The sequence below is a fragment of the Ursus arctos genome, unplaced genomic scaffold (genome assembly GCF_023065955.2).
Source record: "Ursus arctos isolate Adak ecotype North America unplaced genomic scaffold, UrsArc2.0 scaffold_23, whole genome shotgun sequence".
In the NCBI taxonomy this organism is placed as follows: Eukaryota; Metazoa; Chordata; class Mammalia; order Carnivora; family Ursidae; genus Ursus; species Ursus arctos.
This window is the reverse complement of record NW_026622908.1, coordinates 20,485,032-20,511,980: the sequence shown is the minus strand read 5'-3', so window position 1 is coordinate 20,511,980 and position 26,949 is coordinate 20,485,032. Positions and strand designations below refer to the sequence as shown.

General features: G+C 40.7%; 1 protein-coding gene across 1 annotated transcript; it reads right to left on the bottom strand.

The window, feature by feature from the left end:
* Positions 1–8,213: 8,213 nt before the first annotated feature.
* PRRG4 (proline rich and Gla domain 4) lies at positions 8,214–23,945 on the bottom strand. Its single transcript, XM_026512162.4, has 6 exons — positions 23,708–23,945; positions 23,242–23,366; positions 18,078–18,241; positions 16,418–16,466; positions 14,643–14,775; positions 8,214–9,775 (listed from the first exon to the last, which is right to left on the bottom strand). Exons 2-6 carry the CDS (start codon positions 23,342–23,344, stop codon positions 9,541–9,543), a joined length of 684 nt encoding a protein of 227 aa, XP_026367947.1. The 5' UTR covers positions 23,345–23,366; positions 23,708–23,945; the 3' UTR covers positions 8,214–9,540.
* Positions 23,946–26,949: the final 3,004 nt, after the last annotated feature.

The following is a 26,949-nucleotide window of genomic DNA, read 5'->3' as shown; positions in this document are numbered from 1 at the left end:
AAACGCTTACATGCCTCCTTAGTATATAATACTGATAAAAGTGGAATCCTGAGTCTTGCTGGCCCTTTCCCTTGCTCCCCATGTCCAACTACCAACACACCTTATAAAACTCCGAGGCCTCTAGGAAGACAGTTTCAAAACTCTGGGGCTAGACAAGTAGCTAGAGCCCAGGTAGAAAGCAAAAACTGGACCCAAAAATAAGAGTTGCTGATATTCAGGAAATGGGAAGGTGGCTGCCTAACTCTTGGTGCTAGAATTTAATCTATAAGAGTTTTCTCATTTTGTGAAAATTCCATAGCTGCATCATAGTCTACTGTATTGGAATGCCATCATTCAACTAAGTCTTCATCTGTTGTTGGACATTCATTTTCAATTTTTTTAGTTTTTACACTACAAGGAGCAACTTTCTAAAAATATGTAATCCCTTTGATGCTTTAAGGGACAGTCCTACAAGTGGACTTTCTTTGTCATGGAACACAAATGCTCCTCAATGATCCTTCATGTCCTCGATGCATATTGTCAAATTATTTTCCAGAAAAAGTGTATCAATTTGTCTTCCGCCCACAGTCCATGAGAACACTATGTTGTGTGTACCCACGTCAGCATGAACGCACGGGTCCTTTCAGCCTTACCGTGTGGAAAATAAGGTCACAGCAGCCACACTTGTGCACTTTGCTTTATAGTATTGAGGAGCTTAGAATCACAACTGGTTCCTTTTCTCTTTATAGTTAGTTTTAGACCGAAGTCCCTTTGCCCCAAGCCCTATCTGAGGTACCCTTGTGACCTCAGCATCCTCACCTTCTGTGCCATCTTGATTAGGGACGCCTACCAACTACCAAAAATGCCTACCAATTTTTTCAGACACTATCTATCAAAGTCAATAAAGTTCAGTGGTTCTTCTCTAGCTGTCCCGATCTATAATGAATAAACAAAATGAAAACCTGAGGTTAAGAGCAATTCCACTTAAGAAACTTAACCTAATAGAAATGAAATCGGTTAGAGGGGCTGACATTATGAGAGTACCTATGATTATCCTTGTAAACAAAACGAAAACTAAAGATGTACTCTTTGGAGTGATGGAACACCATAGAGGTTCAGAGCGTATAGACTCAGAAGCCAGGCTTCTTTGATTCAAATATGGCTTCTGCTGCTTACTGTGTGACCTTGGGTAAGCTACTTAACCTTTCTGTGTCTCAGTTTCCTCTTTTGTAAAACTAGATAATAACAGCTGTTTCACAGAGTGTTGAGAGAATGAAATGATTTCATATATGCTTTGAACAGTGCTTGGCATGTAGTTTTGGGGTTTGGTTTCTTTAAACTTTTTATTTTGACATAAAGAAGGTCAAAGAATAGTATGAAGAATACCTTTATATCATTCATTAACATTTCATAAGTGTTAACATTGCCACATTTTCTTTCAATCTCTCTCTCACACACCATTTTATTTAACATTGCCCTAGACATTTAGCAGCACGATAAGGTGACGAAAATATAAATAAAAAAGTAAAATTCTCTTTGTTTGGGAATGTCATGATTATGTCGTAGAAAATCCTAAGGATTTACTGTAAGAAGTAGAATAATTGCGGGGCGCCTGGGTGGCGCAGTCTTTAAGCGTCTGCCTTCGGCTCAGGGCGTGATCCTGGCGTTAGGGGATCGAGCCCCACATCAGGCTCCTCCGCTATGAGCCTGCTTCTTCCTCTCCCACTCCCCCTGCTTGTGTTCCCTCTCTCACTGGCTGTCTCTATCTCTGTCCAATAAATAAATAAACAAATAAATCTTAAAAAAAAAAAAAAAGAAGTAGAATAATTGAATTTAGCAAGATCGCAGGATACGAGGTCAATGAATTTAAAAAATTGTATTTCTATATAGTAACAATAAACAATTACAAAATGAGATTTTAAAAAATTGAGACATGGGGGCACCTGGGTGGCTCAGTTGGTTAAGGGTCCGATTCTTGGTTTGGGCTCAGGTCATGATCTCATGATTGTGAGATTAAGCCCCACATTGGTCTTCATGCTCAGCATGGAGTCTGCTGCAGATTCTCCCTCTTGCTCTCCCTCCTGCTCTCTCTCCAAAATAAATAATTAAAATCTTTTTAAAAAATTGAGACATAATTCACAAACATAAAATTCACTATTTTAAAGGATACAATCCAGTGGGTTTCAGTATATTCATAAGAATATACTGCAGCCATCACCACTATCTCATTCTAGAACATTTACATCCCTCCCCTAAAATCCCTCATATCCATCAGCGAACACTCTCCGGTATCTCTTTCCTCTAGCTCCTGACAGCGACTAATGTACTTTCTGTCTCTATGGATTTACCTATTCTGGACATTTCACATAAATGGAATCATATACTATGTGTGGCCTTTTTGTTTGTTTCAAGTTTTTATTTAAATTCTAGTTAGTCAACTTATAGGGTAATATTGGTTTCAGGAGTAGAATTTAGTGATTCATCACTAAACGACACCCAGTGTTCATCACAAGTGCCCTCCTTAATACCCATCACCCATTAGCCCATCCTCCACCCACCTCCCTCCATCAACTCTCAGTTTGTTCTCTATAGTAAGAGAATCTTATGGTTTGCTTCCTTCTTCTTCCCGCTTCCCCTATGTTTATCTGTTTTGTTTCTTAAATTCCACATGAATGAAATCATACAGTATTTGTCTTTCTCTGACCAACTTATTTTACTTAACATAATGTCCTACAGCATCATCCATGTCATTGCAAATGGCAAGATTTCATTCTTTTTGATGGTTGGGTGATATTCCGTTGTAATATGTATACCACATCTTCTTTATCCCTTCATCAGGCAGTGGACATTTGGACTCTTTCCACGATTTGGCTATTGTTGATAATGTTGCTATAAACATTGGAATGCATATGCCCCTTTGAATCAGTATTTTTGTATCCTTTGGATATATACCTAGTAGTGCAATTGCTGGGTCATAGGGTAGTTCTATTTTTTATTTTTTGAGGAACCTCCATACTGTTTTCCAGAGTGGCTGCACCTGTTCTGTATGGCTTTTTTGTGTCTAACTTCTTCCATTTAGCATAATGTTTTCAAGGTTCACCCATGTTGTAGCATATGTCTGTATTTTGTGCCTTTTTACCACTGAATAATATTCCATGGCAGGGACACACCACACTTGTGTATTCATTCACAGGTTGATGGACATCTGAGGGTTTCCACTTTTTGATTATTATGAATAATGCTGCTATGAATATTTGTACACAAGTTTTTGTGTGAGTGTATATTTTTAATTCTCCTGGGTCTATATCCAGGAGTTGGAAATTAAATTTTTTAAAATACCATTTGGAATAGTATAAAAATACATGAACTACTTAAAGATGAATTTAACAAAATATATGCAACACTTATACACTGGAACCTGTGAACATTGCCAAGAGAAAATTAAAAGACCTCAATACCTTGAAAAATATATTATGGACTGGAGGACTCACAATCATTAAGAGGTTGATTCTCTTTAAATTTTTCTATAAATTAAATGCAATCTCAATAAAATTCCAAGAAGTATTTTGATTAAGAAGTTGACAAGGTCATCGAGCCTTACATCGGAAACCGGGGATGTACTGTATGGTGACTAACATAATATAATAAAAAATCATTAAAAAAGGAAAAAAAAAAGAAGTTGACAAGGTGATTCTAAAATATATATGGAAATGCAAAGTACCTTGAGTAGCTAAGATAATTCAGAGAAAGAATAAAGTTGGAGGACTTATACTACTTAATTTCAAGACTTACTACAAAGCTACAGCGGGCAAAATAGTATGGTATTGGCATAAGGATAGACAGAGACCAATGGAACAGAACAGAGAACCCCAAATATATCATCAATTGATTTTCAACAAAGTCTCCAAGATAATTTAAATAATTTGGTGGGGGAAAAGGTAATCTTTTAAATAAATCCTGCTAAAATAACTGCATAGTTCAACACGGAGGAAAAGGAATCTTGATCCTAACTTCACATACACACAAAAATCAGACTTAATGTAAAAGCTGAAACTATAAAATGTCTAGAAGAAAACATGGGAGGAAATCTATAACGGTGGGGCTATATATACAACTGTGGGGATAATAATTTTTTGGCAAGATACACACAAAAAAACAATGAACATTAAAAGAAAAGCTGATAATTGGACTCTTCTACTCTTTGAAAGACATGTTAAGAAAAATGAAAAGGTAGGGGCGCCTGGGTGGCACAGCGGTTAAGTGTCTGCCTTCGACTCAGGGCGTGATCCTGGCGTTATGGGATCGAGCCCCACATCAGGCTCCTCTCCTGGGAGCCTGCTTCTTTCTCTCCCACTCCCCCTGCTTGTGTTCCCTCTCTGGCTGGCTGTCTCTCTCTGTCAAATAAATAAAATCTTTAAAAAAAAAAAAAAAGAAAGAAAAGTGAAAAGGTAAGCCATGACCTAAGAGAAAATATTTGCTAAGCACATACCTGATAGAGGACTTATATCCGGAATATATAAAGAAATTTTAACTCAAAAGTAAGAACGTAAACAAGCCAATTTAAAAAATGGCCATAGATTTGAACAAATACTTAATAAAAGAAGTCACATGAATGACTAATAAGCACATAATAAGATATTCAATATCATCAGTCATCAGGAAAATGCAAAGTAAAACTACAGTGAAATACCACTACACACCCACCAGAGAGTGTAAAATTAAAAGACTGGTAATGGCAAGCATTAGCAAGGATGTGGAGCCATGGGAACCTTCATACATTCCTGCTGGGAGTTCCACCACTTTGAAAAACAATTTGGTAGTTTCTTATAAAGTTAAACATAGACCTGCCTATTACCAGCAATTCTACTCCTAGGGATTTACCCAAAAGAATTGAAAGTATAGGGGCGCCTGGGTGGCTCAGTCATTAAGCGTCTGCCTTCAGCTCAGGGCGTGATCCCAGGGTCCTGGAATGGAGCCCCACATCAGGCTCCCTGCTGGGAGCCTGCTTCTTCCTCTCCCACTCCCCCTGCCTGTGTTCCCTCTCTCGCTGGCTGTCTCTCTCTGTCAAATGAATAAATAAAATCTTAAAAAAAAAAAAAAAGCGATCGCTATAGCCAGCGTGGGACTCAAACTCATGACTCCGAGATCAAGGGTTGCGTACTCCACTGACTGAGCTAGCCAGACAGGCCGAGAATGCTATTCCAATTCTTAATGGCAATCAGATGCTAGAAGATATTAGAGCAATATCTGCAATATGCCAAGGAAAATGATTTTTAACCTAGAACACTACACATAGCCAAATTATAAATCAAATGTGAAAGTAAAGAAGACATTCAGAGGCACGCAAGGACTAGGGTTTGACCCACTCTTTTAGTTCCTTTTCCTTTGGGTATGCCTTGGCTAGCTACGGAATAGGCCCAATTTCCTGAAATTGTTCTCGATATTATTGTCTTTGATATGAGTACTTTAACCTGTTCAAGACTATAGGAATTATAGGAAAATGAACAAGATGAATGAAAATGGTAAATAATGAGACATTACAAAGTTTTCAAGAAACAGCAATAATATTAGTATTAGGTGTTAACTTGCATTTATATGACTTTTTAACATGCTCATATGAACTGAAAGATCATAGAGAAAGTATTTGGCCTAGGAACCGGCACATGATAAATGCTAATGGTGTACAAACCCTAAGGTGATCCCCAATGATCCCTCACCTCCGGTATTCCCACTTTTGTTAACTCTCCTCCCCTTGCATGCTGGTGGAACTTGTGACTTTGTTCTAACCAATAGAAAGTAGCAAAGGAAATGGGATATCACTGTTGGGATGGTGTGACATGACATAAGGCTTGGTTTTGCTAGCAGACACACTCCAGAGATCTCTTTGTTGGCTTGAGGAAGTGGCCATGTTGACGAATCCTATGTGCAAGCACCTTCTAGAACCTGCAAATAGCCTCTGGAGTTGAGGTTGACCTTTCGCTTCCAGCCTATAAGCGTCTTTGGTCCTACAGAGGAAAGGAAATGAATTCTGCCAACAACCTGAGTGAGCCTGAAAGTGGATTCTTCTGCATTGAAGCCTGCAGAGGAGAACACAGCCTGCTCAACACCTTGACTGAAGTCTTGTCAGACCCAGAAGAGGACCTTGGTAAGCTGTGCCTACACTCTTGACTCATAGTTACTGTAGGATAATAAATGTGTTGTTTGAAGGCACTAAATTCATGGTAATTTATTATACAGCAGAATAAAACTACTACGGTGCTCAGCAAGTGTTAATGGGTTTGAATAAACGAGGTTAGGGCTACTATAGCCTTCTTTCTGACCATCCTCTTGGCTCTGGACTGTTTAGCCCCTGCCCCAGCTCATCGAGTTCGGTACAAGAAATTCTGATCGGTCTAGTCACCTGTCTCAGGATGGTTTTTGATGTGCGATGTAGAGAGCTGTTGGTTTTTCTGTTCGACATCTATTTGCCCCTGATTTGGTAACAGCATCAACTTCTTTTGGGGAACTGTCTCTCCCCAACTTCCAGAGATAATATTCTGTACTCTGAATATAAGATGGGCACATGTACCAGGCCTGCTCACAAATTGGACCAAGTGAGGTCCCTGCATTTGGCCAATTCAAGTCTTGGTTTTATTTTATTTTTTATTTTTTAAAAGATTTTATTTATTTATTCATGAGAGACAGAGAGAGAGAGGCAGAGGCCGAATGAGAAGCAGGCTCCCCACTGCGCAGGGAGCCCGATGCGGGGCTCAATCCCAGGACCCCGGGATCATGACCTGAGCTGAAGGCAGCTGCTTAACCGACTGAGACACCCAGGTGCCTGATACATCCTGTCTTATATTTCTTTTTTTTCCTTTTATTTATTTAAAGATTTTATTTATTTATTTGAGAGAGAGAGAGAGTGAGAGCACATGAGAGAGCATGAGAGAGCATGAGCAGGGGGGAGAGGGAGAAGCAGACCCTCCGCCGAGCAGGGAGCCTGACGTGGGACTTGATCCCAGGATCCCGGGATCACGACCCGAGCCGAAAGCAGAGACCCAGCCCACTGAGCCACCCAGGCACCCCTTAAGTTTATTTATTTAAGTAACCTGTACACCCAACATGGGACTTGAACTTAACGACCCCGAGATCAAAAGTCGCATACTCCTCCAACTGAGCCAGCCGGATACCCCTGTCTTATATTTCTATTCACCCTAAGAAATACATGTGTGTGAGAATACATATACATATATGTAATATATGAACCTATATACATTTACGTACGTATGACAGAGGGTCATACATTTCTCATACAGACCTAGAATTAAGTAATAAGATCCCTGTTCTTCATAATTTAACATACCATAATTCTATAGGTTTGAGATGGGCCTGGAAAAGTATGTTTGTTTCTTCTAAACCTAGCTTTCACCAACATGTTAGATTTAGGATAAAGTATACTTCTATGCCTTAGTCTGATTTCTACAAAGTGAGGAAAATAGAGTTTGCCTCTGACCTTTCTTTCTTTCTTTTTTTAAAGATTTTATTCTATTTTAAGATTTTATTTATTTATTTGACAGAGAGAGAAGAGCCAGAGAGAGAGCCAGAGTCGGGGCAGGGGTAGGGGGTGGAGGGAGAGGTAGTAGCGGGCTCCCCACTGAGCAGGGATACCAGGACTCTGGGATCATGACCTGAGCCAAAGACAGATGCTTAACCGACTGAGCCACCCAGGCACCCCTGCCTCTGACCTTTTAAAGAGAATTAAAATAAGGGCAGAGTGCAAAGTTACATGAGAAAATAGTCCTTGTGTAAAGTCAAGGTATGACTAATGGTCATTTTTTTTTTTAATTTTAAGTAATCTCTACACCCAAAGTGGGGCTTGAACTCATGACCTCAAGATCAAGAGTTGTATACTCTATCGACTGCGCCAGCCAGGTGCCCTATAGTAGTAAAATTTTTATAGGTAATGTAGGTGGCTTTAAAAAGACTACTTTTCCTGAGGCGCCTGGCTGGACTCTTGATCTCAGGGTTTTGAGTTCAAGCTCCACGTTTAAAAATCTTTAAAAACAATAAAAAGACCACTTTTCCTAATTATATCTAAATGTTGCTAGATGATTTCTTTGTGATAAGCAATTGAAGAGACCCCAAAATCTAGAGGATAAAGTGTTTGGCAGTCTGCAATGATTGTCTTGCTTACATCTGCCTTAATTAAGATCGTGTTGTCTTAAAAGTGACATGAAAACTCATACATACGTTGTAATGATTTATACTTTCAAAACATTTAATCGGAAGGAATTACCAAATACATGTGGGTTTTAGTCTCACTTGTGTAAAAATTATAAAACAAAATACAATTTTACAAATGGTCTTAAATAATAGGAAAATGCAGTGCCTAGCAAAACAACAAGAACAGAATTTTCTGTTTTATTTATCAGGAGTATGTTATTTCTTGAGTTCCTGCGAAGAGAAAACAAATTCACATCTCCATCCACACCCACTCACGTAAATGTGTGCAAACACACTCGCTCTAGAGGTTTATAGCTTATTTTCTACCACATTCTTAAGGAAGACTGGTCATATATACAATTAAAAGAAGAGACAAAGTATAGGTTAAAATGATTATTTACGGTGTTTAGGGTCCTGTCATTAAGAGATACAAGGGATTGCTGGGTAACTTTAGTTAGTATTATTTTAATAGCAGAAAAGTAAATTAATTGTTCTAGATTCTCGAACTATTATTTATAAACTTCAACGCATTTTCAAGAGAAACAATTCTATGTAGTTGTATATAGATAATTTAGCAATGAAAATGGATGTGTCTACTCCTCAGTAGCATGGGCAACTTTATCAAGTTCTAGTCACTCCTAGATGTGAAGCCTATGTATTTGATAGTATAACAACCCTTGCAAATCCTTGCCATTGCAACCCTGTAACCTCTGAAGAATTAACTCCCTAGCAAGTGACTTTTTAAAATTACTTATTCCACTCCCATAACAAAACATGACTGATAGCGATCGTTAACAACTAAAACCTACAAATTATGGTGAATGCTATGTAATAATTTAAAACGTTAAACCAAGTGATTATATTAAGGCCACCGGTTTATATTGAAATGTCCAATTTTATGAACTATTTCCAACTACAAAGAAATCCTATTTAATAAAGAGTGGGTCTAATATTCTGACTTCGGATAACCTAACGATCAGAAATTCTTTTTTTACATATAAGACGAGAAATGTACAACCTCTATCTGTACAAAAGATAGTTCAGCGGTTCTAGCTATGACACCCATAACACAGATTTTCTGAACCATTAAAATAAACAAAAAAAGTGCTCTCTTCTTTATTGCAAGGATATGGAGTCCAAGGTTCTTATCCAACTGGTAATGGTAAGTTACTTATCAAGCTGATGATGATCAAGTTCAGGTCCAAGATGCCAACGGAACTGCTGTGGTGTCGTATACACCTGCTTATTTTTTCTTTGCTCCTTGCAGTTTGTCATAAAGGGCTGAAGGAACATGTCTCTTTGGTTCAGGGAGAACGAACCATTCAAATAACAGGAATCTCCTAAACCACCATGGCGGGCTTAGTGCGATGGGAGCGACATAGACTTTTTAAATACCCGAAACCCTTTGGCAGGCCCAGGATATGGTGGTGGTGGGGAAACGCTGTGTTTTCTGGTCAGTGCCACTGCCTGCTCATAAGAAGGTAATCCTGTGTCCTCCACTGCAGGGGGTGATGGAGTCATGGCAGCCTCCTCAGGTCTTCTGAAAATGATGGAGGGAGTGTGCCTGCCCCCTCTCACATAGGTGGCTGAAGAACTAAACAGAGGGATAGCATTTAGGTCTAGAAAGGCAGCATTTTTAGGTTAAAATGGCAATATTAAAAAACCCAACTGACGATTTTGATAGAAGTTGAACCCAATTTATTTATTTATGTTATTTATTTTTTTTATAAGATTTTTAAAAATTTATTTGAAAGAGAGAGAGATGGAGTGCACCAGCAGGGCAGAGGGAGAGGGAGAAGCTGACTCCTGGCGGAGCAGGGAGCCCGATGTGGGGCTCGATCCCAGGACCCCGGGATCATGACTTGAGCTGAAGACAGACGCTTAGCCGACTGAGCCGTGCAGGTGCCCTTGAACCCAATTTATTAATATAACAACAGTTTTATTTTACCCATAAACTCTGAAAGAGTCTTGGTATAGGGGAGAGATTGAGAGCTTTGGATTCAGACATGGATGTGAAACTGGATCCTCTCATTTCATAGCTATGTGGCCAAAGGCAAGTTATCTGTTTCCTTCTCAGTAAACTGGGGACAATAAGAGCTACCTCAGCAGAGTTGTCTTGTGTGGATTCAGAAAAATGTTGTATGTAAAGCAACTAAGCAGTGTCTGGAACGCTTATATAATAAGGACTCAAAACATGCTAATTCCCTTTTCTCCCACTCCTAAATGAGAACTTTCTCAAAAGATGGCATGAAACCAAATCCTTTCTTGTCGGAAGGCAGCATTATTCCAAGCCAAGGAGACTGATGTCACAGAGATAATCACGGCAGGTGATGCCTGTCTCTCTCCTCTGCTCCCCCTACAGTCCTGCTGCCTGGTCCATCCCTCCTAAATAGCACTTCTGCCTCGTCCCTCTTCTTTGCAAAAGTCTATCCTGCAGCCTACTTTCCGCTGAGTCAAGTTCAACTCCCATGCCTCCTTTTTAAAGCCCTCCTTATTCTGGCCTCACCTTATTTTTCACAGCTCTCTGCTCTTGCAAAATACTCTCTTTATACTCCTCTATATGTGCAATGAATTCTCTGTCTTGCCTCTGTGCTTGCTTTTTCAGATTATTGTCTTTTCCCCACTCCGTTGACCCAAGGCCAAAAATTAAAAAAAAAAAAAAAAATGGCCTAGTTCAAGTTCCACCATTTTCACAAAACTGTCAGCTACACCAGCCAATGAAAATTGAAATGCACTAGGGGTCTGGTGCCTTGAGCCTGTGTTGTCCCTTCTCACTATTGAATTATGAATTCTAATTTAAACATTAGTAAATCGATCTGTTTAGATTGTAAAGTTGGCTGTCTATGAAGTACTTATGCATAAATAAAGTTCCTAGAACTACTGCTAATTAAGATAATTAAAATTCATAGGTAATCCCCAACTTCTCGTCAATACTTACAATACTTTTCCTGACAAGAGACAGTTAAGCAGACTCAAAATACTGTACACTTTCCAAACTACGGCAGTCAATTTGCACCTCAGAACACCTCTTCCTTGGAGGTAATCATGAGATATGAAACTGGAGGAAAGGAGAGAGGGTGATTGAAGAGAGAGTGAAGTGAAGTGAAGTGAAGAAGATCCGTGTAAATCTAGGAACTGGATAGTCAGCCCTGCAATAGGTGGGGGTGACTGAGAGCATCCGTCACAGAGTTTACTTAGAGGGCTCGACACAATTCCTCCTCTGTCAGAAATCTGGAACAGGTTCCTGGTAGGCTAGTCACTTGCCACATTCATTAACTTAGGACGAAAAGTTCTATTTGTTTGCTTATAGGGAACAGGAGAGACAGATGTTTTAGTTGAACCAATAAACTCTTCCATGTTGACTTCCAAATGTGAGCTATAGGAACAATATCATAATTACATCAAAGTTGTTAAATAACCTACATGGTGATTTCTTACACACATCTTAAATGATTGATACTGGAAAGTATGCACCAATAATAATTCAAATAAACCCACAACATAATACTATGCCTATTTTCCTCCATAAAATATAAGAACTAAGAAATGAAAAGGTCTTGTCTCCTATTTCTTGGCATGTTTTGACAGAGGAATGAGACAAACTTTTCTGACAATGATCTTATTTTTTACTCTTTTCTTTCTCAAATATTTCCTCACACTTCCCCCACTTCCAGACTTGCAAAATACAGAAAGAGAACAAATAACTCTGCTAGAAGAATTTCTGGGGATAATAGATGAAAAGTACTTTAGTAAGTGTTGAAAAGTTAATCCCAAAATAAGAGAATGTCTTATAAACGTAGCGTTCAATGTCCCCTAAAATCAAAGGGTTGCTCTGAGAATCAAAGTAAGACAATAGGTGTAAAAATGATCTGTGATCTATACAGCATTATACTGTACCAACAATTAGTACAACTACTCTTACTTTCTAAAATAAGCGATATTCAGGGGCACCTGGGTGGCTCAGTCAGTTAAGCATCCCACTCTTGGTTTTGGCTCCGCTCATGATCTCAGGGGCGTGAGATCAACCCCTGTGTTTGGCTCTGTGCTCAGTGTGGAATCTGCTTAAGAGTCTCTCCCTCTCCCTCGCCCCCCCCATAAATAAATAAAATCGTAAAACAAAATAAAATAAGAGATATTCAGGGTTTTAATATTTTACAATAACATACACAGAAAACATATGTAATAATGGCACTAATTTGCTCCCTGTGCCTTTGAATTCTGCTTCTAACCTACGGCAGGCAAGAAGCTAGAAGGTTTCAGAATAAAAAGGCCTAAAGTAAGAAGATGTAGTGGTGCAGAAAAGTAGAAAAATGAAGCGAAGGGCAGAGAAGAGAGAAGAAAATACCATGCGTGAGGACACTGAATGATGACTGTGCTATCACGGGCCCTGAGCACCATTATTACACATGAGGGTACACATGGACTTTTCTGGAGAGACATTATGAATAAGGAGGAAAAGAAAGATAAAAGGAAAGAGGAGTCTGCAAAGACAAATTTTGCCTCGATCTTCATTAGTCTGAGAGTTTCCAGGACTTCCTCCCCCACTTGTAGAGAAAGCCACACTGAATAAAATTTTAGTCAAAAGTCCTAGAAAATGGAAAGGCCTTGCTCATTTCCTACCCGCTAAATAAGGGAAGTTAACAAAAGTCTCTCAGCTTAAAAGACGGTGGCTTAAGACAATTAGGCAAGTTCTTCCTTACTTTCTCTCATTTCTCAGATTTTTATAGGATTTACGAGGCCTGTGACAAACTCAATTGTCCATGCCCACAGGTCAGGTTAATGCTTCAGGGTGCTGCTCAAGAATTCCAGCTTGGGGACAGAATACAATTTATGTTGCCCCTGTCCTCTGCCCTCTTTTTGGCATGTCTTCTTTCTGCACCTTTGCTATGGGTACCCCTTAGGGCTCCGTCCTTCTCCCTCTGTCCTTTCATCACACTCAGAGAACTTGCCTACTCTCATGTCTTCGGTTTGTTTTGTTTTTGTTTTTTGTAAGCAATCTTTACACCCAACGTGGGGTTCGAACTCATGACCCCGAGATCAAGAGTCGCATGCTCTACTGACTGAGCCAGCCGGGCGCCCCATGGTTTTAGTTTTAGCCTCCAATAGATGAATCCTAATTCCATGTCTGCTGCCCTAAACTCTTAATTTAGCATAAAGAAAAAAAATGCATAGTGGTAAAATATATATAGCATAAAAATTGTCATTTTAACCATTTTTTTTTAAATATTTTATTTATTTATTTGACACAGGGAGACAGCCAGCGAGAGAGGGAACACAAGCAGGGGGAGTGGGAGAGGAAGAAGCAGGCTCCCAGCAGAGGAGCCCGATGTGGGACTCGATCCCGGAATGCCGGGATCACGCCCTGAGCCGAATGCAGACGCTTAAACGACTGAGCCACCCAGGCGCCCCCATTTTAACCATTTTTAAGTGTGCAGCCCAGTGGTATTAATTAAATTCACAATGTTGTGCCACCATCACCACTGTTTCCATAACCCTTTCGTCACCTGGTCACAATCATGATGAGCTTTTCCCAGAATTTGAAAGCGCAACTAGGACTATGTAAGCATCAATTTTGAATAGCCTGTTTAGCACCCGGTACTTTTTTTGAATAAGGTTATTTTTATACTTAGTCATCTACACTTACTGAGAAGATAATAGAGATAATAGAGAATAACTTTTTATTTTAATGAGGATGTTGAGGTTCTATTGTCCAAACAATTATGGCTGTTATGAATTTTTATCGAGCTTTATTAATGGGCTATTATCTTTAAGTGGCAACCATTTTATTTCATTCATTTTTATTTAAAGTATCAATAAAAATGGTTGAATTTAAAAGCTAATCACACTGTTTCTATTTGGGTTACCACATGGCTAGATCTGCTAATGCTGTGACTTAGAGTAACCGATGGGACTTCTTAACCTCTGGAAACAATGTGGGGACACTGGTATCTACCTCCTGCTTAAGAAGAAAATATTAAAAAATCAAGCTGACACGTGTGAATCCTCTTGTATTCTTTCGAAGGATCTTAGAAATAGCATCATTTCATTGTCTATGTAAGTGTTAAATTAGGCAACCAAACCACGGTCCCAGACCAGAGGAGACTGGAGAGACAATGACAGCTAAATGCAATGTACTATCTCAACTGGGGCCTGGAGCAGAAGGAGGACACGAATGGCAAAATTGGTGAAATCTGAATAAGGCCTGGAGTTTAGTTAACAGTAACGTATCAGTGTGGGCTGCTTTGTTTTACAAACGTACTGTGGGAATGTGAGATGTTAACAATGAGGGAAACTGGGTGAAGGATGGGAACTCTCCGTGTGATCTTTGCAACTTTCCTGTATGTCTAAAATTATTCTAGAGGAAAATATTTATTTAAAAAATAGGCAGCCATTTTTATCTATTTGAAAATAACAATATAGAATGTATAATAGTGAATTCAATATTTTTACTTGGTACTTACCTGGGATGTTGTTGCCTGTTACACTTGGTGATACAAAGATAGTAACCGAGTAATCCAAAAATAACCAAAAATACTCCAGCAGCAATTAATCCAGTCAGAAGGCCCATGACATCAACTTTCTCTCTGTTAGCATCTTAAGAGAAATCAATAAAATAACGTAGATATAACAACTGAAAAGCACTGCCTATGATTTCAATTAATTTAACACCGAATCTAATAATAATCTAATAATCTAATATCTAATAATAATAAAAATCTAATAATAATCTAATAATTAAGACTCTAATAATATTGATTTCTTTAAAAAGTCTTTGCGCTAGTGACAAAAATTTGTAAATGATACTTCTTAAAAGCCCTAGTTATAGTTTCATTTATTTTATTTTTTTAAAGATTTTATTTAGGGGCGCCTGGGTGGCTCAGTTGGTTAGGCATCTGCCTTCCACTCAGGTCATGATTCCAGGGTCCTGGGATCGAGCCCCACATCCAGCTCCCTGCTCTGCGGGGAGTCTGCTTCTCCCTCTCCCTCTGCCTGCTGCTCCCCCTGCTTGTGCTCTCTCTGTCAAATAAATAAATAAAATCTTCAAAAAAAAAGTTTTTATTTATTTATTTGAGGGAGAGAGTGAGAGAGAGCATGAGTGGGGGGAGGGGAGGAGAGGGGCCGATGGGGGACAAGAGGGAGAAATAGACTCCCCTGCTGAGCAGGAAGCCCAATGCGGGGCTCCATCCCAGGGTCCTGGGATCATGACCTGAACCGAAAGCAGACACTTAACCCACTGAGCTCCCCAGGTGCCCCCAAATTTCATTTACCTTAAATAGGTCATATTAGGGGTGCCTGTGTGGCTCAGTCCTTAAGCGTCTGCCTTCAGCTCAGGTCATGATCCCGGCCCCCAGTCAGGTCCCCTGCTCAGCAGGAAATCTGCTTCTCCCTCTCCCACTCCCCCTGCTTGTGTTCCCTCTCTCTCTCTCTCTCAAATAAATAAATAAAATCTTAAAAAAAATAAAAAATAAATAGGTCATATTAAATGGATAGTATTCAAGACTAAATATATTCTGGGGTGCCTGGGTTGGCTTAGTCAGAAGGGCATGCAACTCTTGACCTCAGGGTCATAAGTTCGAGCCCCATGATGGGGTAGAGATGCTAAAAAAATAAACTTAAAAACAAAAACGACTACACATATTCTTTGTTCAACTAGGCGTATTCTGGTATTAAATACTCAGATAACTGTACTAAGCGACACTAGCATAGCAATATAATAAAGTCTCCTCACAGCTGGGGCTCTACCTGATGGGAATGAAGGAAGATCTGGCAAAAAAAGATCTGACTAAAAAGCAGCTAGAGATGATAATACAGATAAAATAAAGATCTCCCCTCTATAGAACTTATTTAATTCTAACACCTTTAATTTATCTAGCAGCAGAAGTATTCCATTTATTTGTAATGGTAAAAAAGAGAAAAAAAATTAAAATAGGTTACCACTTGGAACTAGTGGAGTCCTACTTTTATTCTGTGCAAGTCTTGACTTAGCTGAGTTGTTTAAAACAGCTTTAAGCCTATTATCTCATTTCCCTAGTATCTCACCAAACTTGATTTTCAGTGTGTAAAGATGAATGTGGCTTCCTCCGTCTTAGATAGCCCAGTGTATAATTGAGAAATCATCCCTGGATTTACAAGGCATGTATGTTGAGCAACAACCAAACTCAAACAATGAAACTAAAATGGATTATAATAGAGAGAGGGTGGGAAGAGCATTAAATTCCATCACTTCTTGCCTTACCTGATTTTGTGGTTGGTCCTTTGATGGAATATTCCTGCCAGAACGCCATCTGAGAGAAAGGTGAATTTTCCAAGATTATTTCATTGTTTTATTATCATTTCATGTGATCCCAATGACCCGGACTGGGGTGGTAAATTCTTGGCATGTGCCACAGCTAGAATACGATTATTCAAGCTGGAGAGAGTGACTCACTTTAATTAAAGCATTGCCACCCACCATGGTTTCTCCTGACTCTGGAATTGGTCAGAGGACGACTGCCAGCTCTCTACTACTGTCCCCTGCCACTCTCCCTTCACCTGCTCAGAGTCCCTGCTCGGGCATGCGGTGAAATGATCACGTTAGTCCGTGACGGCACCAAAGGCGGAGGCTGAAGCCGTGGCCCCATTAGCAAGTTTGAAAAGGAGTCTGAATTTTTCTCTGCTCGGTGCACCCTCGGTGTGCTAGGAGATTGTACTGAAAGGGATTGACTTGGGAAAGACATCCCCGAGATTCTTTAAGTTTAGTGTCCTTTGAGAGAATGAGGCAGATTTTAAGGCAGATAAAATCATAAAATGTGTTTGCGAAAAAACAGAATAAAATTTCAGCAGGCACGACTACGAAGTACAGACTTCGTTTTCCTTCTCGAGCAGATGTGGCAGATATTAGCAGGGAATGAGAGGCTGGGCACAATTTTGGGAGAAAGAAAGAACTAAGTTCCATTAATGCCCACGTTTGAAGGTTACCTAGAGTTCCTTGTTCTTACTGACCAAAGAGTAAAGTGGAACTCTTCAGGAAAGGGAAAAGGAGCTGTGATTATTTAATTTACAAAAGTAAAGAATTTGAGTCACTTAACATTCTTTAAGAAGATGCCAGATTATAACAGGAACCGTGCTGTTGGTTTTGTACTGTTCCAAGATTAATGGACAGGATTTAATTACATTTCAAAGGAGAACTGCTAGAAGTTTCTCCCTTAAATTACACAGATACACCAAACAAGAAGCTCCTGAATGCAGAGACTAAATATTTCGTATCCTCAGTCTCTGGCAGAGCACTTGGCACATAGTAGATTGTTAATAAATACAGTAATCAGAAAAGATAAGGTCACTGGTAGGAAAAATTGCTCTGAGTCTAGAATGATTGAAGCCTGAGTCCAAGAACTAACTCAAATAATATCCTAAAATGTAATTCACTCTACTTCATGATTGTTTTTAAATATAATAAACATCACACACACAAAATCACAACACAATTGATAATTTGCCAATTATTGTACATCTACTTAATTAAGTATAAAGCCAAGTCTAAATAGGTTAATTAGCATTTTAAGGAAGTAGAAAGGAACAACAGGTATAAAATCTCGATTTTATTTAAAGCATAAAACCTCTGGGGGCGCCTGGGTGGCACAGCGGTTAAGCACCTGCCTTGGGCTCAGGGCGTGATCCCGGCGTTATGGGATCGAGCCCCACATCAGGCTCCTCCACTATGAGCCTGCTTCTTCCTCTCCCACTCCCCCTGCTTGTGTTCCCTCTCTCGCTGGCTATCTCTGTTAAATAAATAAATAAAATCTTTAAAAAATAAAATAAAATAAAATAAAGCATAAAACCTCTGATGACTGAAAGTGCCATTTTCTCAAGTATGATTTAATCAATTTCCAGCCAATTAACACTGTCAACCAAATTACCGTTTTATCTTCATCCACAAAAATCTCTCTGGCCTCTTCATAGTTACAAAGTTCTTCTGTGCACTCTCTTTCTAGGTCACCGGGCGTGAAGAGCTCCAAATCAAATCTATTATATAGCAGGTGTCTATGTATGAAAAGGTTTGCTTCTTCTTTTGCTGTGAAGACTAATAAAGAAATAGAAAGATTTCAAAGGCTGATAAAAATAGGGCAGAACATTCCTGTTTTAATTGTGGAAAAAGAGAATAATTCTTTTTATGTAAAATTAAAACAAACTTTTCTGTATGGTTTTAATTTTTTTTTTTAAGATTTTATTTATTTGAGAGAGAGAAAGAGACGCAGAGCACAAGTGGGGGAGAGGCAGAGGGCGAAGCAGTCTCCTTGCTGGGCAGAAGCAGGCTGCTGGGCTCAATCCCAGGACCCCTGAGATCTTGACTTGAGCCGAAGGCAGCTGCTTAACTGACTGAGCCACCTGCATGATTTTAAATTCTAACAAAAAGAATGCCATTGGTAAAAATAATGTCTGTTAAATGTGAGATACAAATATTAGCATAAGCCCAGAAAATACTCGAGTTGGTTATGTCCAAAATTATTAGTATAAATGAAAATTATTTAAATATCACTTTTCCCTCCAGACAATTATATTTCCAGGAAATGACAGGTCAGACTCTTCTAAAGGGTTGGCTCTCTATTATCTTGACTGAGAAAAATGCGGCTGGTGTCACGGACAGAGTATTGGACTAAGAGTTAGAAGGCAGAGATTCTTGTTGAGATTTGGCCCAGCTAATGCCTGTTTATCTGGGATAAATCACTTACATCTCTGTGTTGCCATTTCCTCATTTGTAAAATTGGAAAATGAACTAAACAATTACCAAGTTCTCTTTATGTTTTAAAACTATTAATGGATAGATTTATGTTAAAAATTTTAGAGCAAGTTTATACTAAAAACTTATAAAATTTTAAACTTCTAAGTTAATAAAATTATAAGGGAATGATAAGGTTAATTAACAGACATTCAGCCCCTCCTAAGCAAGTCGCTGCCTCTCTCTCTCCATCCCCCAAATAGGTGCCTACAATGCTCTGTAAGACTCCCTCTACCTTCACTGGGAAGGTAAATGGTAAACATGATAGAGTTAAGCACAGGGTAACACAAAACCAAAATATCCCACCCTGGCAGTATTTTCAAAACCCACAAACTTTAAACTCATTCTGGTATCACACAAAGAACGCTTAAGAAATCTTGCTCCAGATCACATTACCAAGACTGGAATTCAGAAACTCTGAAAACTACATCAAATGCTTTCAAGAATTTGCTGTTTCACATTGCTAACCATTACTGTAAAGGAAGAGTATATTAAAGTGGGCAATTGAAAGACAGCTCAGGACTGATGAGAGAGCATGGCCTGAAAGACTAATTCTGATTTATGAATGTCCTCAGCTTGGCCATTTATTCTTAGCCCTGTGAGAACAGTCACACCTTGTCCAAGATATTTTTTTCCACTAGTCAATCACTTTTCCAAACAGCTCTGAATCTTATAGGGCGGTTTTGTTCAATACAGTAGCCCCTAGGCACATTCGGCTATTGAGCACTTGAACTATGGCTAGTCTGAATTGAGATGTGCTATAAATATAAAGTATACACTGGATTTGGAAGATTTAATTAAAAAGTAAAATATCTCAATGTTTCCTATTGCTTATATTTGGAAATGATATTTTGGATAGAATGGGTTAAGTTAAATACATAATAAAATATATATATATAATTTTACCAATTCTTTTTACCTTTTTAAAGGATTTATTTATTTATTTTGAGAGAGAGAGAGAGAGCACGCACACGCACAGGGCAGAGGGAGATGGAGATTTAGTCTCAAGCAGACTCTGTGCTGAGTGTGAGCCCTGATGCAGGGCTTGATCCCATCACCCTATGATCAGGACCTGAGCTGAAACCAAGAGCTGGATGCTCAACCAATTGTACCACCCAGGTGCCCCTGTTTTTACTTTTTTCATGTGGCTATTAGAAAATCTTAAATTATGTATGCAGTTTACATTACATTTCTCTTGGCCTGCACTATTCCAGCATATACATTTCTATGTCATGAATAACCTATATGCGCTGTTTGAACCAAGGCGGAAGCTAGAATGCAATCACTGGTGATAGCTGTTTTAAGAACAGTGTGATGAACCAGTGGGATAAAATCTTTCCATTCCTTCTTCTCCCTTCTCTTCCTGCAGATTTTATACTACCGCCAAATGGAGACAAAATGAACGATTTTCCAATTCACCGTCACCTCTCATTAGGATTCTCTTGCTCCCCTGCGGTCTGTTTTTAACATTGTGCTGTAGCTACACTGGCTTCCAACACACCTGCTTCTCTCCTGCCTTTGCACTGGCTGTGTCCCCTGAACAGAACTTTCTTCTTGCAGTTCGCTCTTCCACCTCCCTTAGGGTTTTGTTCAATGTTACCTTGAAACCTCATCCCCCTCCCACCTCTGGCGTTCCCTGTCCCTACTACACTTGGTTTCTCTCCATAGCACGCACCACCATCTGATGTGTCTTGCACCAAGTGGTGTGTTACCACTTACTCGTGACCGCTCCGTTCCCCTCGCTAGAAGGAAAAGTTCCACTAAAGTACGTATGTGGTGCCTGACACATGCGAGGTACTCAAAAAATGATTTACTAAATGAATGAATGAACTCACCTTTCAACATTGGGAAGAAACTCTTGGACCTAAATTCTACCAGTTAAAGCAATTCATAGGTACAGTCTGGTATTACTCAGCTTGTTGTAGGTTTAAAATGCTAAACCAGTGATGAAGTAACTCATGGCCTGCCTAACAGCTAAACTCACTACATGGAATCTGATTTCAGAATGGAGAAGTAGAAATCTGCTTCTGTATTGCTACTTCTCAGATAGGGCCAGATCTTGACATTTTATGGGGTAAGAAAGTAGCGCCAAATTGCTCATTGTCGGTCTTCCCTTCAAGTAGGTTATGTGAGTTATAAAAATATTCTGTGCCCTGCGGATGGGACTCAATAGAACTACTTTCAACTTGGAAATAAGAAAGAGAGAATCATAAACATTTTTATTGTTCCTGAAATGATACTTATGCCAGTAAAAGTCTTCACCCCTGAATTAAATGTGCCCTCCAGGGGCTGCTGTGTGTCACATCCCTGAGCGCGAAAGTGCTAATTTAGTCAGGGGTTGACTTTAGACCTTTGGCGCTTTATTAAATTTTTCCCTGTCTCCCTTTTGATCTTAGATGAAATATTGTCCTTTGTTACTGGGATCCTAAGTAACTCTGAATTTGTTTGTTATCCAAAGAAGCAAACCTTCTTGTTCTGGGAGCACCCTGAGCTTCCAGTGAGAATTCCTATTTGCCCTCTGGCCCCTGCTGGAGGATACACTGTCCTTAGTCCTTTTGTATTTGCCTCCTCAGGTTCTCTTCCCATTTCTATTTCTCCCATTTTAGGCCATCCCAAGAGGCCGTCTGTGCATTCCGCTATTTCAAACCCACCAACCCACATATTCCATTCTCTTCATCTCTCCTGACCCTCCATGTTTTCTAAATGAATTCCTTTTGAGTCATTTGAACTCCACCCTTGGGCTTTACCAGAGTTCAGCTGAAGGTCCCTTATTTTCCTAGTTACTTTTCATATCTCCGCTTACTGGCTTCTGTGCCATACAGCTCTCCGGGGACAGGGTTACTGCTACTGCTCTGCTCTTGAGTTCTCTGTTCCTACCTCTGTCACAGAGCTTATGGAGATGATCTCTTTACATCTCGCCCCCTCATCAGATGAAGAGGTCCTCTGCGGCACGGATTATCGTCTTTCATTGCTATACCTCCAGTACTTAGATTAGGGCCGGGCACATAGTATGTGTTAATAAAGTGATTACTAACTGAACAAATCAGCTTTTAAAACAAATAGGATTCCTCATTTAATTTCCCATAGATGTTTCCAGCCAGCTGCACTTAAGTATGATCTCTGAATTCCTTCCATAGTTTGTGATGTCCTTGAGAATGTCTTTTATGTCTGCATTATGTGAATCAATGAATATACTCCCCAGGATACTGGGGATCAGCATCTGGTCCCACTGAGTATGGACCTTCAACCTTATATATGCGTGGACTCCCATATATGGTGGAACTTGGGAGGTAACAAGAAGGATCTCCTTCCAAAATCTCTCCCTATTCTCATTAGTTAGCTTATCCAATTGCCTAGAATTCTGCCATCAGGGTTTGGTTCCTTTGGGTTAAGATATCCTATCTTAAAACACACACACACACACACACACACACACACACCCCCCTTCCTGGAAGGTTTAGTACACCAAGCTGTATTAATCATTAATAAGTTATCTAGGAGTATTAGTGTAACAGATCCTTCCCAAATGAAAATGAGCTGAGAGTAGATCTGATGAAAAGGATTAAGGGACAGGAATGTTGTGGGGATAGGGAAGCACAATGACTAGGGAGGGAGAAGGATGCTGAAGCCAAAGCCATTTTTTTTTCTTTGCTGGTTCTGGTTTCTAGGTTAGACTTTTGAAATGTGGACAGGAACCAGTCTATTTATGACCTGGAACCCACAAGGTATGAAATTCTAGGTTAGCAAGCCCCAAACCTAATCTTCCACAACTATCTGACTTTATCCAGATAACTAGACAATCTGATGTCAAAAAGGACCTCAGGGATCATTCCGCTCCCCACCCCCATCATTTTATAGAGGAAGAAATTCAAGCAGAAAGGGGTTAAGTAACTTGCCCCGGGGTCTCATAACAAGTCCAGACTAGATCCTGGACTCCCTGTCCATCTTTCCAGGAAAAACAAGTAATTATGCTCATTATAATTACCACATAGCCTCATCTAAAAAAACGGCACTCGCTGCTTTTCAGAAGTTGAAATAAGTTTTCCATTCAGTGAACCACAAACCAGGTCTTAAATATATATTTATCAAAAGTAACTCACAGAAATAAATTTGTATAAATTGTACCTAACATAACCACAACATTGCCAAATAGACCACAAACTAAACTAGAGGATATTTTAAGGCTTCTATGATTGATGGGGACATGTCCTTTCAAAGACTACACTTTCTCGTTTGAGGTCTGTAACACCTGGCTGGGGTTCCTGGGGGGGGGGGGTGTTCTCGCACACGGGAGCCAGGCTTACCTTCTTCTCCAGCATGCCTGGACTCCTTCGGACTCCTTGTGCAATGAGGAAACGCGAAGGTAACTATGGGCACTTGGCTGAGTAGAACCAGAAGTGTAAACATAGTCCAGTAACTGTCAAACAAACTAAAACAAACAAAATAACAACAAAAAGTCAAAAAAGCCTCTGGCTCAGCACTTTGAGCTCCTGGGGGGACTGAGTCACCGACCTGCTGCGCTCCAAGCAGCCGCCCGACTGCGCCCGGCTCGCGGGTTTCGGTCTCCCGGCCCGACCCGTGCCCGGAAAGCCCGAGAGTGCCTAGGGACAAATGCCGCGCCCCGGGACTCTGCGGACGACTGAGCAGACACCTGTCGCCGCGGGCGGCCCTCCGCCTTCGTTCCAATCGGGCCGGGTCCGCCGAGGTGGCCCCCCTCCGAGGAACCCATTCCCCCCCCCCCACCCCGAGCCGAGCCGCGGGGCCCCGCACCTGCGGCTCCGGGCGCATGTTCCAGCAGCTCCCGGGCCGGAGCCCCGTCGTTGGGTAGTCCCCGCGGCCGCCAGACCCTCCGTCTCGGCGCCCCCCAAATTTCGGCGACAATCCCGGCCTCGCTGTGCGCGAGGCCGGGGTGGCTCCCGCGTTCGGGCGGAGGAAGCGCCGGGCTCGGCGGTGGGGCGCCTGGACCACGAGAGGACGCGCGCAGTAAGTTCCTGCCCTGATCCCGGGAGGCCGCGGCCCAAGGCTGTGGGAGAGGGCGGACGCGGCCACCTGGGGAGCACCTGGCCGCGCTCCTCCCCCCGGGGGCCGGCCTACCTGCGGCGGGCGGGAGGCTGGCAGGTGCTTCCAGAGCAGCCGCAGCTTCGGCCCTGAGCCTCGGGCGAGTCCCGCCGCCGGCAGCCAGTTCTGGCCCCGCCTTGGCGCGCGGGTGGCAGGTTTTGGACTCGTTTCTAGAGCCGGCGCTGCTTGAGAATTCACTCGGCATTTTCAGCTTTCGGTGCTAAGCAGAGCGCCCCCGGCTCTTCCCGCGGGCTTTTCGCTTTGGGTTTCCCTGGGCTAGGGGTCTGTCTTGTGGTTACCTCAGGTCAGCGGTTCTCAGAGGGTGGTTCGGGAGTGAGGACAAATACCAGAGAAAAGACAATTAGGAAGAAGAAAGCGAAGTAACTTTAGAATGAATCGATTACATTGGTTCCCAAATTATGATCTGACAGGTCTTGGGCCGTCTCCAAGATCTTTGGAGGGGTTTGTCTCCTAGGTCAAAACTATTTCTACTAGGTAATAAGACATGATTTGCCTTTTTCGCTTTCATTGTCTCATGACTGTACAGTGGAAATTTCCAGAGACCATTTGACGTGAATGATGTCATCACTCTGCTAATAGAATGGGTATTCTTGTGTTTTCTAGTATGTTCTATGGTAGTAGGCTTAAGTATCAATATGTACATTTTTATAGAGATTGATAAAATCTTTATGTTCTCAGTACTTCTGTAATTAGCTCTTTGATCATACCTGTCAGGAGACCTATAACCTCATTATTTTCAAATAAATAGTTATCTTGATATCTTGGACTTTTCCTTATGTGGAAACACAACAAAAAAGTACACTTTGTTGTCTTGATTTGAGATAATATTTTGAAAATATCTCAGTGTTAATATGTGATATGATAAATACCATTAGATAGAATTCAAATAAGTAAAGGCTCTTGAGGGCCTTGATAGCCTTAGAGTGTAAAGAGACCCCAAGAGCCAAGAGTTTGGGTATTGTTGCCTCAAGTAATGAAGGCCGCAGGCAGAGGACCTGTACCAGGTAACATTCACATCCTTCCTTGTCCAAATAACATGTTAACATTTTTTGAAACATTATTTAGAATTCCATGCTTTGACCAAAGTGGCTTGGCACTTGCTGGAAATCAGAGGAAACATTTTTTTCCCCTTCCTAGTTTTTTTTTAATAATAATTTTTATTTTGTTATGTTAGTCACCATACAGTATATCCTTAGTTTTTGATGTAATGTTCCATGATTCATTATTTGCATATAGCACCCAGTGCACCATGCAATATGTCCCCTCCTTAATACCCATCACCATCCTATCCCAGTCCCCCACCCCCTCCCCTCTGAAGCCCTCAGTTTGTTTCCGAGTCCACAGTCTCTCATGGTTCATTCTCCCTTCTGTTTACCCCCTCTTCATTCTTCCCTTCCTTCTCCTACCGATCTTCCTACTTCTTATGTTCCATAAATGAGTGAAACCATATGATAATTGTCTTTCTCTGCTTGACTTTTTTCACTTAGCATAATCTCCTCCAGTCTCATCCATGTTGCTGCAAATGTTGTGTAATCATTCCTTCTGATGGCTGAGTAATATTCTGTTGTATATATGGACCACATCTTCTTAATCCAGTCATCTGTTGAAGGGCATCTCGGCTCCTTCCACAATTTAGCTATTGTGGGCAATGCTGCTATGAACATTGGGGTGCATATGGTGCCCTTTCTAGTTTTTTTTTTTTTTTTAAGATTTTATTTGTTTATTAACAGAGAGAGAGACAGCCAGTGAGAGAGGGAACACAGGCAGGGGGAGTGGGAGAGGAAGAAGCAGTCTCCCAGCAGAGGAGCTCGATGTGGGGCTCGATCCCAGGACTCTGGGATCACGCCCGGAGCCAAAGGCAGATGCTTAACGACTGAGCCACCCAGGTGCCCCTCCCCTTTCTAGTTTTTTTTTTTTTTTTTTAATATTTTGTTTATTTATTCGACAGAGATAGAGACAGCCAGCGAGAGAGGGAACACAAGCAGGGGGAGTGGGAGAGGATGAAGCAGGCTCATAGCAGAGGAGCCTGATGTGGGGCTCGATCCCATAACGCCGGGATCACGCCCTGAGCCGAAGGCAGACGCTTAACCGCTGTGCCACCCAGGCACCCCCCCTTTCTAGTTTTTAATTCAGTTTCCACCGAATTCTTTTTTCTCCCCACAAAGGCTATAGCCTATTTTATTCTAATTATTTAGAATTAAATGAATTCTTCCTAAGTTTTCTGCAGAAATTTTGTCTTCATTGATTTCCTTCAAGATAGTGTTCTTTCTTTTCCCTTCTCCTAATCTTTTCCTCCTCGGTTTCCGTGTGTCCACCTTGTCTCTAACTCCTTTCTTTCTTTCTTTCCTTCTTTCTTTCTTTCTTTCTTTCTTTCTTTCTTTCTTTCTTTCTTTCTTTCTAAGACTTTATTTATTTGAGATATATATATATATAGAGAGAGCACGAGCTGAGGGACAGAGGGAGAGGGAGAAGCAGGCTCCCCACTGAGCAGGGAGCCCTACGTGGGGCTCCATCCCAGGACCCTGGGATCATGACCTGAGCCAAAGCCAGACGCTTAACCTACCGAGCCACCCAGGTGCCCCTCTAACTTGTTTCTGTGATAGATCCTTCTTCTCTACAATCCTTTTGTTGTTTTTAAGCAATGGGATCAGAAGAAGAGACCAGAAATGATTTCTTGCGTTTGACATCCTAGAACAGGAAACATCTTTATTAGAGCACCCATTCTTCTGCTTATTCATTTATGTAGCCAAATTACATCACTAAGCCCTGTGGATGCAAAGATAAATACCATGGTTTCTGTTTTGGAGGAAAATTTAATCTAAATCTATATCTAAGAATGTGGGCCTCTAAAGTTCTCATAAGGGCAAGAACTGATTTATTCATCTTTGCATCTTCCATGGTACCCAGCAGAGCACCTTTTATGTTGTTCATGC

What these genes read in the sequence shown, in the direction of transcription:
- PRRG4 (XM_026512162.4), bottom strand. Translation starts at nt 23,344, where the DNA reads ATGTTTACACTTCTGGTTCTACTCAGCCAAGTGCCCATAGTTACCTTC. An exon ending in CAGGCATGCTGGAGAAGAAG is followed by an intron (nt 18,242 to 23,241) that starts GTAAGCCTGGCT and finishes TTTCTTTATTAG; the next exon opens with TCTTCACAGCAAAAGAAGAA. An exon ending in AGGACCAACCACAAAATCAG is followed by an intron (nt 14,776 to 16,417) that starts GTAAGGCAAGAA and finishes ATTTCTCTTAAG; the next exon opens with ATGCTAACAGAGAGAAAGTT.